Source organism: Impatiens glandulifera, chromosome 9 (genome assembly GCF_907164915.1).
Source record: "Impatiens glandulifera chromosome 9, dImpGla2.1, whole genome shotgun sequence".
In the NCBI taxonomy this organism is placed as follows: Eukaryota; Viridiplantae; Streptophyta; class Magnoliopsida; order Ericales; family Balsaminaceae; genus Impatiens; species Impatiens glandulifera.
In genome coordinates this window covers 37,451,126-37,464,720 of record NC_061870.1, presented here as the reverse complement: position 1 = coordinate 37,464,720, position 13,595 = coordinate 37,451,126, and the positions used below count along the sequence as shown (strand labels likewise).

The 13,595-nt window shown below is 38.5% G+C and overlaps 1 protein-coding gene across 1 annotated transcript; it reads right to left on the bottom strand.

Annotated features, from left to right (window-relative positions):
- Positions 1–12,408: 12,408 nt before the first annotated feature.
- LOC124916411 lies at positions 12,409–13,077 on the bottom strand. The gene has a single exon (XM_047457125.1). The coding sequence runs from the start codon at positions 13,075–13,077 to the stop codon at positions 12,409–12,411; it is 669 nt and encodes a 222-aa protein (XP_047313081.1).
- Between the last annotated feature and the right edge of the window lie 518 nt (positions 13,078–13,595).

Below are 13,595 nucleotides of genomic sequence, written 5' to 3'. Positions count from 1 at the left end.
GCAATAGGAAAAAAGAATCGCAGTAATGGGAACAAATTCAGATATGAAGAAATCAGTAAATCCACAACAAACATTATACTGAGTATATACAATAAATATATTGCTGGCTGTGCATATATGATACTAGTGTTTCCACAAGCATACTGGAATCATAAATCTATTGAGTTACCAACCTTCTAGTCATAATTTAAAAATCCGTCCATTAAAATAGTTGAATAATATTGAAGAAAAGTGTATATATTATTGAATAAATCAGATAATGGATATGCCTTAAATAGGCACACAAAAGTGAAGCCTAATTAGGAGACTAATTAAGGAATGTAGAGATATTACAGAATCTCTAAATATTCTAATTGACCATATCAAATATTCTGTGTTTTTAAGGAAGGGTTGGGTATAGGTAACAAGGGATATGTATGTATGACATTCCGATAATTAGGGATAGAATCATGTTGATTAACATTTTCTACACTCTCCTTCAAGCACAGGTTGAAGGAAAATGGTTTAGGAGCAAAAGATAATGGGCTTTTTCTTCACTCCTTTGCTACAATCAAGAAAGATAAAGGACCTGCTTAGGATGAGATTTCTTTGACCTGATAGGACCTAATGTCTCTTTTTATTGGCTTTGTTTTTGTCTTTACTTTTTCTTTTCTTTCATTTGCTTGTAACTTGTGAACGCAGTTCATATTCCCGCCTTTTATAAATGTAGCAAAGGTTATCCAAATGAGTAATGAAGTCTCTAACATATGCACCAAGAATGGACAATGATTGCAGTCATAACAGACAATATATTTGCATGTTCCTATGTGCAAGAAGGTTTGGGGCACAAGATATTGTTGGCATGGGCACTTGGGTGATCCCGAAAGGTCTTGTGGAGGCCTTTGAGGATGAGTTATTTCATTTTCTTTTGATTTCTTGGGTGTTTCCTTTGGGTTTTATTGTCCATAACCTCCATCCCTGGAAGCTTTTTGGCCTATTGTCAGAGGACTTTCTTCCCTTCCCCCATTTATTTTCCCTTGCATCGTTACTTCTATGCAACTAAGTTATATTTATGCAAGAGATCGCATTTCAAGACAATGATAATATATACAAGTTCAAACTTTTCAAAAAGTAAGAACATGCACACAGAAGGGGAAATTTGATTAAATGACCCTCAAAAGAGGGTTAATTTTAAAAATAACCTACCCCAAATATTCTTTGAAAAAATAATATTTTGCTCCTGATAAGACCAAATTGTTCTTAATAAAATTTCCCCTTCCTTTCATTTTCCCTCCCCCAACCGTTGGGCTCCCTCTTATACATCTTCTTACTCCCCCGTCTGTGATCCCGACCAGCGCCCCAACCAACGCAACAACTCCTCTGAGTGTGGACCTATACATGGGTTCGCACTAACCTTCCAAGTGTGGACCTATTAGGTTATCAAAACATTTGTCCCTAAATTTGCAGATATAACCGAGCGGGAAGAGTTCATATGCCCAAGGATATTGCTCTATAAAGCCTCTAGAAGCATCTCCGTCTAGGAGGTAGTCACTGCCCTCCTGAAGTGCAATGTTTTCACCGAGATTGATGAGTCTGAGGAGGAGAAGATGAAGTACTATGGGGGGATTTTGAAGATATGAGAGGCTACATTTATGATTAATTCCTCTTCTCCCATCTAGTTTAAAGAATTCATCATAAATGTAGACTCCCATCTAATTCAAAGAATTCATCATAAATGTAGACTCCGATATCTTCAAAGTCCTCCCCACAGTACTTCCTCTTCTCCTCCTCAGACTCTGTCACGCCCCGAACCGAGTCGTGACCAGCCGCCGCATGTCATCTATCTGAAATACACTTAAAAAAATAACATGCAAGGCTAACATAATTCTTTACTAACTTTTTAATCCAAAATCTCGCCCTTCTTTCATTAACCAAAAATCCTTTCAGCTACAATATGTTCTTGCCACCTCATCAAAAGTCCAAAAATACAAGGTGACATTGCTACCATCTTAAATATTACAAAATACATCGTTCTAACTCTCCCTTAGTACACTACGCTAAGGAGAGGACTAACTTTTCTTACCAAAAGTATATCGATATCCAAGTCTTCACTGTCCAGTAGCTTTAGTTACTTGATTTGGATCCTTCTCTGAAAAGGGGACCCATTAAAATGGGTGAGCTAAACTTGCCCAGTAAGAAAATCATAATCTCATTACAGTTGGATCAAGAGACATTTAATATAAGTATAGAAAGATCAAACCTTTATAAAAAAAATATAATACGTACTGTTTATAACCAATATACCTTTTTCTATATAACTCTGGGATAGTGATAATGACTACATTATTATGATAACTCATTACCATCAACCAAGACTTTAATGTCCTACGTTGACTCATTAACCATCAACGAGGATTTGGGGGTCCTACATTGACTCATTAGCCATCAATCAGGATCTGGGGGTCCTGCATTGACTCATTAACCATCAACCGGACGTGACTGTCACGCGTTGACTCATTACCGGTATAAACACTCGAGGCATTAATAACCATTATCAAATAAATAAGTACAAAATCCTATCCAGAGTAATAAAATCATTCTTGTATTATTCACATAATCAAATCTATACATATGTATCAGTCTTTCACAAAGTATTTAGCATAGGCTTATCAAAAATACTTTATCAACTAGTTTCGCAAATCATTTTATAAATCACATTATCAAGTCATTTTTGTCAAACGTTTTATCAAATCCTTTTATTAAACATTTTATCAAAACATTTCCATGTCAAAGTATCAACATAATCACATTTTAGTAAAATAAACTGTAAGAATGTATGATTTCTTACCTAACCCCCAATATCAAGTTATTTCCACTCTTAAGCTCTACCAACTATCCTTTGCTATTTTCAAATGGGTCTTTGACACTTTCTTCCTTCAATTATCAAATTAAACTCAAATCAGTCTTTATATTTCCACCTACTAATAATCCATATAATTTATTTCCTTAAATCCAACAATTTCATTCTCTTCCAATAACCATTCAAATTTATACATAAACCCTAAATACCTTTTCTCATCTTCAAGTTCATCCAAAACCAGATAATCCATATTCCTTCATTATCTGTTTTCTCTTCTTCTTTCCTAAACAATAAACAATCTTAAATCATTCAACCATATCAAACAAATCAACTTCATTATTCCTACCAGCAAACTCCATTTCATTTATAACCCGTAATTATCCATAACATTATTAAATATCCTTACTTACCTTTAAATCCAATGAAATGTTGATGATGAAGATGATTTGTTGCTGAACTAATGAAGATCTGTTAAAGATGAGGATGTTGATCGGATGAGTTGAGCTGCTGAAGTGGATCGGCTGAAGAAGGGTAAGGTAGAAAGCTTGCTGGGTTGGAATGCCGCTGCTAAAGTTGAAGATGGAGAAGATGCTGGGAAGATGGAGAAGCTGCTGGAAGTGTAGAGAGAGAGAAAGATGGACTACTGAATTAATATACGCCTTTTAAAATTCTGCCACCTACGTGGCCTACTATCAGCCACTTCTTTTTTTTTTTATTTTTTTTTATTTAAAACTTAACTTTACAATCTTACCTCCTTAAAAGAAGTTTGGTCCCCAAACTTGATTCAGCTTTCAAAAAGTGAAGGATACTTGTTTTTCATATCATCTTCAAGTTCCCACGTTGCTTCCCTCTCAGAATGATTACTCCATTGAACTTTAACATATTTAATAGTTCGTCGACGTAGAATCTGTTCTTTTCTATCAATAATTCGAAGTGAGATCTCTTCGTATGCTAAGTTCTTCCCAAGTTCTAGTGGAATGGATTCTATTATATGGTCGTTGGAAGGAACATATTTTCTTAACATGAACACATGAAAGACATTATGCACTTCCGATAAATTTGGAGGTAATGCAATTTCATAAGCCACGCTGTCAACTTTCTTTAACACTTCAAACGGTCCAACGAACCTGGGACTCAGTTTCCACGCTTTCCAAATCGCATAACACCTCTCATCGGAGACACCTTTAGGAATACATGATCTCCCACATTAAACTCTAAAGATCTTCTTCCATTGTCCGCATAACTCTTCTGTCTGCTTTGTGCAATGATTAAATTCTCTCTAATTTTTCGGATCTTGTCAGTCGTTTCTTGCACAATCTCTGGTCCCATTAATCTTCTTTCACCTATTTCATCCCAACACAAAGGTGAACGACATTTGCGACCGTACAATGCTTCATAAGGAGCCATTTGAATACTTGTTTGATAGCTATTATTGTAAGCAAATTCTATCAAAGGTAAATGGTCATCCCATGATCCACCTAGGTCAATAATACAAGCTCGAAGCATATCCTCCATAATTTGATTGACTCTCTCTGTTTGTCCATCAGTTTGAGGATGAAATGCAGTACTAAAATTCAGCGTAGTTCCCAAACATCGATGCAAATTCTTCCAGAAATGTGATACAAATCTGCTATCTCTATCCGAGACAATAGTAACCGGTATCCCATGCAACCTCTGTTGAAATTGAGTTGATGGGTCAGGCCCAAATTTAATAAGCCCAACTAACTAAAGTGTCAAAGGCTTAAGTTTGTTAAGTTAGTTAGGACAAGTTGTTTATATATATATATATGAGTAATTCACACAAGAGTGTAAGAGATTTTAGAGGTGTGAGTGATATATATAAAGAACGAGGTGTAACTGAAACGTTTAATTGTGATAGTGGAATCGAGTTCGTAACAGAGCTCGACGGAGACGTAGACCATCTTTTTTGGGTCGAACTCCGATATCAAATCTTGTGTTGTTTTATTGGTTTCTTGCTGTTATATTTCTTAAGTTCTTTGATTGATTAGGAAGGAAATTCCCTACAGTGGTATCAGAGCTCGGTTTGGACAAGATTAGAATCAATCTTGAAGAATCTTGAAGAATCTTGGAAAGGTCTTTAATGCTGGCTAGTGATACGGATAAGGAAGATTCCGGCTCAGGCGCAGAAAGAGACAAAGTGGACAAGGTTCAATATTATACAAGAAAGAGATCAACACAGAAAACGGCACCTTGGGAATTCCAGTGGCAGTCCATCTCAAGCATGAAGACTGACATTGACAAGTTCGATGGCAATGGAGATTTTCGCATTTGGCAGCGGAAAATCAGGGCTCTCTTGGCACAGCAGCATCTTCTGCGAACTCTAGAAGAACCAGTCTCGTGGCCAATGGAGATGAATAAAGATCAAAAGATCGAGATGACAGAGACAGCGATTGGTACAATCATTTTCCATCTCTCAGATTCTGTAATTCGGTTGATAGACAATGAGAAGACTCCGGCATCGATGTGGAGGCGTCTAGACGAGCTGTTCCAATCCAAATCTTTGATTAACAAGATTTACTTGAAGGAAAGGCTGTTCAGTTACAAGATGATGCAAGAAAATACTCTTACTCAAAATCTTGATGAGTTCTTGAAACTCAATATCGAGTTGGCAAACTCAGGCGAGAACGAAGCAATGAGCAATGAAAACCAGGCAATAATCATCCTCAACTCTCTTCCCGAATCCTACAAAGAAGTCCGTAATGCGATCAAATATGGACGAACAAGTATCACTCTTGAAGAGGTGATTTCGGCATTGAAGTCGAGAGAGTTGGAATTAAGGACAAAAAAGAAAGCGAGTTCAAATGGCGAGAATTACATGGCCAAAGGGAAAAACTTCTACAAAGGGCAACCTTGTACCAATAACAAATCGAAAGATAAGAAAAGCAAAACATCACAATTGGAATCTGCGGAAACAAGAAAATGCTATCATTGTGGAAAGGTTGGTCATCTTCGAAACCACTGCTATAGTTGGCTGAAAGATAACAAAAAAAAACAAGTGGAGACTAAAGAATCTGCGAATTATGGTGATGGCTATGACAGTGGAGAGGTCTTGATGGCGTCAATGGAAGATGGTAGAAGGGACTGGGTTCTTGATTTCGGTTGTACTTTCGACATGACGTACAGAAAAGATTGGATCTCTAATTTCCAGAAACTGAGTGGTTGCAAGGTGCTGATGGGAAATAGCAATGCATGTCAAGTAGAAGGTATTGGAGATGTCAGCATAAAAATGTTCGATGGTGTTGTAAGGGTTCTGAAACAAGTCAGGTTTGTGCCTCAGCTGTCACGAAACCTCGTCTCTCTCGGGATTCTTGATGACTTAGGATACACAAATCAGATAGTGTCGGGGAAGATGAAGATAATGAAGGAAAACAGGTTAATGATGCAAGGTATCAAGCAAGAAGGTTTGTATCAGCTGATTGGTGAAACTGTGTCGAGACAGTCTGCACTTGTAGTTTCAGATGAAGACAAGAAGGCCACGATATGGCATCGGAGGCTCGGTCACATCAGTGAGAAGGGTTTGCAGATTCTCAGCGACAAGAATATATTAGGCTCAGATAGAGTCAAGGGTCTAAGCTTTTGCGAGCATTGCGTGTTAGGTAAACAACATCGGCAGAAATTTAAGACCGGGGTTCACAAGTCTAAGGCGTGTTGGAGTATGTCCATTCAGACTTATGGGGTCCTGAGAAAACATCGACGCATGGAGGTAACTCGTACTTCTTGTCAATCGTAGATGATTATTCTCGTAAAGTATGGGTTTATCTTCTGAAACACAAAAGTGATGCTTTTGAGAAGTTCAAAACATGGCAGACTTTGGTTGAGAATCTGACAGGTAAAAAATTAAAGATCCTTAGAACAGATAATGGGTTAGAGTTTTGCAACGAAGTGTTTGATAGTCATTGTCGTGAGCTAGGGGTTCAAAGACATAGAACAGTTCGATCCACACCCCAGCAAAACGGAGTTGCTGAGCGAATGAATCGGACTTTGTTAGATAAGTCTCGATGCATGCTTTTCGGGGCAGGTTTGTCCAAGTCCTTCTGGGGAGAAGCTGTAATGACAGCAGCATATTTGGTGAATCGATGTCCGTCGACAGCAATTGAGTTCAAAACTCCTGAAGAAATGTGGACAGGTAAGCCTCCAGATTTGTCTCATCTTAGACCATTTGGATGTACAGCCTTCGCTCATAAAAAAGAAGGCAAGTTAGAACCAAGAAGTGTGAAATGTGTGTTTCTTGGGTATCCTCAAGGAATGAAAGGTTATAGGCTGTGGTTAAAACAGTCTGGTGGTTTTAAAACCATAAACAGCAGGGACGTAGTATTCAATGAAGATGAGTTTGTGTGTCTCTCTCAGAATCAATCTAATCAAGGTGACTTGGGTAAAAGCGAGCAGGGGACTGGTCAAGTGGAGAGTAATGCAGGGGATCATGGTCAGGTGGAGCCATTGATTTTAGACCAAAACACTGAAATGGTTGCTGATAATCAGGAGGAATTTACTGGTACAGATGTTGAACCTGTTGTGGCACAAGACGAGGAAATTACAGCTCAGTCGGAAGCTAGTTATCAACTCGCAAGGGACAGGGAAAGGAGGCAACCAAAACCCATCCAGAGGTATGAGTTCTCAGCTTATACCGATATGTTGGCATATGCGTTTATGACAGCAGTTGAGTTAGACAAAACTGAGCCGGAAGATTTCAAAGAGGCTTTAAGTTCTAGTGATAAATCCAAGTGGATGGAAGCTATGAAGGAAGAAATGAATTCACTTTATAAGAATTCAACTTGGGAGATTGTTCCAAGGCCTGTCAAACAATCTGTAATCAAGTGCAGGTGGATCTATAAGATCAAGGAAGGTATTTCGATTCAGGAGGGGGTCAAGTACAAAGCAAGATTAGTTGCTAAAGGGTTCTCTCAAAAGGAAGGAGTGGACTATAATGAGATCTTCTCACCAGTTGTTAAGTACAAAACTATTCGGATAATGCTCTCGCTGGTAACTCAGTTCGATCTTGAGTTAGAACAGATGGATGTTAAGACTGCGTTTCTTCATGGAAATTTAGAGGAAACCATCTACATGGAGCAGCCAGAAGGGTTCAAAGTTCAGCAAGAGAAGAACATGGTGTGTTTGCTTAGGAAGTCGTTTATGAACTCAAACAATCACCAAGGCAGTGGTATTTACGGTTTGATGCGTTTATTACTCAACAAGGCTTTATGAGGAGTAGCTATGATACTTGTTTATACTTTAGAAGGAAGAATATACTTGAAGCTGATTATCTTCTGCTATATGTAGATGATATGCTACTAATCAGCAAAGAAGCTTCAAGTGTGAAGAAGTTGAAAATTGTTCTAAGTTCCGAGTTCGATATGAAGGACTTAGGCAAAGCTGCTAAGATTCTTGGGATAAGGATTAAGAGAGACAGGAAGATTTGTGTAATGACTCTCAGCCAGCAAGGGTATCTTGAGAAGGTGATTGACAAGTTCGAAATTCGAGGAGCCAAGCCAGCAAAGTTGCCGATCACGAATCAGTATCTGATGTCGTCTGTGAACTCGGCAAAAACCAGGTCAGATCAGACTTACATGGAAAAGATTCCGTATTCAAGTGCAGTTGGGTCTGTGATGTACTCAATGGTCTGTACCAGGCCAGACTTGGCACATGCGATTAGTGTCTTGAGCAGGTTTATGGCGAGTCCAGGCCGTGAACATTGGCTCGCAATGAAGTGGTTACTAAGATACATAGCCTCGACTACTAATGTGGGGATATGTTACAAGAAAAGAAGTGGAGAAGAGGTTAGTGTAATTGGTTACGTGGACTCAGACTATGCAGGAGATAAAGACTCAAGGAAATCAACTTCGGCTTTCTATTTTTTGGTGAACGGTAACTGTATCAGTTGGAAGAGCCAGTTGCAATCAGTAGTGGCCTTATCAACAACAGAAGCCGAATATATCGCAGCAACTGAAGCTGTAAAGGAAGCAATGTGGATTCAAGGTCTGCTGCAAGAACTGAAGGTGTTCGAAGGACCTGCGACGGTGTTCACAGATAGCCAAAGTGCACTACACTTGTGCAAGAATCCCGTGTTTCATGACAGAACAAAACACGTGGATATCAAGCACCATTTCATTCGAGAGAAGATAGCACAAGGGGTGGTTTCAATCAACAAGGTTGGAACAGAAGATAACCCGGCTGATGTTGGAACCAAGGTACTACCTCTAAGTAAATTCAGGCATTGTTTGGATTTGCTTAGAGTTCAAGAGATTTAGTGCAATGAAGACTTCGAGCAATGAAGTGATGAACATATTCAATTTCACTAGAACAAGAGAAGGACCCTTCAACTCAAAGTGGAGATTGTTGAAATTGAGTTGATGGGTCAGGCCCAAATTTAATAAGCCCAACTAACTAAAGTGTCAAAGGCTTAAGTTTGTTAAGTTAGTTAGGACAAGTTGTTTATATATATATATATGAGTAATTCACACAAGAGTGTAAGAGATTTTAGAGGTGTGAGTGATATATATAAAGAACGAGGTGTAACTGAAACGTTTAATTGTGATAGTGGAATCGAGTTCGTAACAGAGCTCGACGGAGACGTAGACCATCTTTTTTGGGTCGAACTCCGATATCAAATCTTGCGTTGTTTTATTGGTTTCTTGTTGTTATATTTCTTAAGTTCTTTGATTGATTAGGAGGGAAATTCCCTACAACCTCAATATTTCTTTGACATACAGTCGTGCTAAATTGGCCATCGAGAATCCGGTTGGAATTGCTAGAAAGTAAGCAGATTTTGTCAACCTATCAACAATTACCCATATAACTGAATTATTCCTCTTTGTCCTCGGCATTCCGGATACAAAGTCCATAGAGATATCTTCCCATTTCCACTGCGGAATGGGTAAAGGGTGTAGTAAGCCTGCGGGTCGTTGATGTTCTGCTTTCACTTGTTGACATGTCAAACATTCCGAGACATATTGAGCAATTTCTCTCTTCATGTTGTTCCACCAATAATGCTCCTTTAAGTCTCGATACATCTTGGTACTACCGGGATGAACAGTATATCTAGAGTAATGCGCTTCCTCTAATATCTCTTTCTTTAAAACATCATTTTGAGGAACACATAACCGGTTGTGAAAACGCAAAACTCCATCTTTATCAAGCTGAAATCCATTCGCAGCCTCAGATTCCATATCTCCTTTGATTTTAATAATTTGAGAATCATCTTGTTGAGAGCTTTTAACCTTCTCAATTAACATAGGACGAATCACAATATTTGAAATCAAACTTGGCTCTTCTCTTGATGGCTGCCTACTCAAAGCATCAACTACGGCATTAGCTTTTCCGGGATGGTAACTTATCGTCAAATTATAATCTTGAATTAGATCCAGCCACCTCCTCTGCCGCATATTCAATTCACTTTGGGTGAATATATACTTCAAACTCTTGTGATCGGTATAAATCTCGACTTTTGGACCATACAAGAAATGTCGCCAAATCTTCAATGCAAATACTATCGCTGCTAATTCCAGATCATGGGTAGGATACTTACGTTCATGTGGTTTTAACTGCCGAGATGCATAAGCAATGACATGCTTATTTTGCATTAACACACATCCCAAACCTTAATTTGAAGCATCACAATACACAGAAAAATCTTCACTTTCAGAAGGTATGGCTAGAACAGGAGCCGTAGTCAATCGTCTTTTGAGTTCTTGAAAACTCTTTTCACATTCTGTTGACCATTCAAATTTTACGCCTTTTTGTGTGTCAAGCGAGTAAATGGCGATGCTATTTGAGAAAACCCTTTAACAAATCTCCTGTAGTAACCTGTCAAACCCAAGAAACTACGTATCTCTGAAACAGTAGATGGTCTACGCCATTCAGATACCGCTTCCACCTTTTTAGGATCAACACATATTCCATCCTTAGATATAATGTGTCCTAGAAATGCGATACTATTCAACCAAAACTCACACTTTGAAAATTTAGCATACAACTAATTTTCTCTCAAAGTTTGGAGTACTATTCTGAGATGTTTCTCGTGTTCTTCAGATTTTGAATACACCAATATGTCATCAATAAAGATTATCACGAATTCATCTAGAAATGGTTTGAATACTCTATTCATAAGATTCATAAAAGCAGCTGGAGCATTCGTCAAACCAAAAGGCATTACCACGTACTCATAATGTCCATATCTTGTTCGAAATGCTGTCTTGGCAATATCAGCCGGTTTAATCTTTAACTGATGATAACCTGATCGGAGATCAACCTTGCTAAAAACTTGTGCTCCTTTCAACTGATCAAACAAGTCGTCAATTCTTGGTAACGGATATTTGTTCTTAATAGTTACCTTATTAAGCCCTCGGTAATCAATGCAAAGCCTCATTGTTCCATCCTTTTTTTTCACGAAAAGAACAGGAGCTCCCCATGGGGAAACACTTGGCCTGATGTAACCCTTTTGCAATAGTTCTTCCAATTGATCTCGTAATTCTTTCAATTCTGCCGGAGCCATACGATACGGATTCTTCGTTATTGGAGCTGTTCCAGGCACTACATCAATAGCAAATTCTACCTCTATCAGGAGGTAAACCTTGCAATTCATCTGGAAACACATCTGGATATTCATTTATGATCGGAACAGTTTCTAAGGATTTTTCATTCTTTTCGGTACCCCATAACACCACCAGATAACATTCACAACCCTTTCTAATCATGCGTTTCGCTTCTAAAGAGCATATCATCTTTGGAGGAATAACAATTTTACTTCCCATAAAAGAGAATATAGGTTGCTCGGGAATTTGAAATATTATCCTCTTTTCATGACAATCAACTGTAGCAAAGTTGTGAGCTAACCAATCCATCCCCAAAATGATATCGAAACCATGCATATCTAGTACTGTAAGATCTACTAGTAACACTTTATCTCTTATATGTACTTCTCGAGACTTACAAATTAGGTTTGCAATTATTTTATCACCCAATGGAGTTTCTACACTTATACTCACGTCTCGAGGTTCAGGTTCCAATCAAGTTTTTTGATAAAAGTTTGAGAAATAAAAGAATCAGTAGCACCAGAATCAAATAACACTAAAACATAAGCGGAAGAAACATAAAGAGTACCTGAGACCACCGCGTTAGACGCACGCGCTTGCTCGACATTCATTGTAGAAAACACTCTAGTTTGGCCTCCTGAAGTCTGTCCCACTTTCTGATTCTTATTGGGAAAGGGTTTTCGATTCATAGAATTTCTGTCTCGCGCGCATTAGGCTGAGTGAATGGCTTTCTAAAGCGTGGACAATTTGTTCTCAAGTGACCATGCTGCCCACATAAAACACATGTTCCCGATAGCCAGCGACAATCTTCCATGCGATGGTTTCCAGAACAATGCGAACATTTCACAGACGACGATGAATTATGTGAAGGCACATTTCTAGAGGCTTGAGCTGGACTACTCGCAGAAAAGGGCCTTCTATTCTGGAATGAGTTTCGACTTCCTTCAATGGCACTTTGATGACTTCTTTTCTTCGAGTTCGCCTCATCCATCCTTCTCGTAATACCCAACTCCCTTTCAATCAATCGTGCCTTATCAACCACCTCAATGAAAGTGTTAAGCTCAAAAGGAACCACAAATTGCTTATGTGGGGACTCAACCCCATTTCAAACTTTCTCGCCTTCGTAGTCTCACTTCCCATCCATGATTGAGCAAACTTTGCTAATTCCACAAACCGAGCTTGATATTCAGTAACAGTCATATTCCCTTGCTTCAGATTTATGAATTCCATCTCTTTCTCTTGCCTCAAACTCTTGGAAAAGTAGGTGTTGTAAAAAGCTTTCTTAAATGTATCCCATGAGAGTGTACTTGTATCGCGCTCGTAAGTTTGCTTCTCCAACTCCCACCAGTCGCTTGCATTTCCTTGTAACTGAAATATTGTAAATCGTATCTTTTCTGCATCGTCACATTTGAGTACATCGAAGAACTTCTCCAACTCTTTTATCCACTTGTCAGCTTTTAGCGGATCGCTGCTACCATCAAAGTATGGTGGAGCCAATTTCTTGAATTCAGCAAACTTATTTGTCGGTGTATGCTGTTGTGCTATTCCTGACATAACTCTAACGATATCCTCAATTGTTACCGCTCTAGAGGTCTCCCCCTCCTCTTGATTTACAAGTCCATTTGGTTCATGGGTATCACGTCTTTTCCTTGTATGTCGTGCAAAACCGGCAAGCACTTCATCATCCATTCCTACATTATTAATATCATTGTTAAACCTTATGCTCTGATACCACTAAAGCTGTCACGCCCCGAACCGAGTCGTGACCAGCCGCCGCATGTCATCTATCTGAAATACACTTAAAAAAATAACATTAAAGGCTAACATAATTCTTTACTAACTTCTTAATCCAAAATCTCGCCCTTCTTTCATTAACCAAAAATCCTTTTAGCTACAATATGTTCTTGCCACCTCATCAAAAGTCCAAAAATACAAGGTGACATTGCTACCATCTTAAGTATTACAAAATACATCGTTCTAACTCTCCCTTAGTACACTACGCTAAAGAGAGGACTAACTTTTCTTACCAAAAGTATATCGATATCCAAGTCTTAATTTGGATCCTTCTCTAAAAAGGGGACCCATTAAAATGGGTGAGCTAAACTTGCCCAGTAAGAAAATCATAATCTCATTACAGTTGGATCAAGAGACATTTAATATAAGTATAGAAAGATCAAACCTTTATAAAAAAAATATAATACGTACTG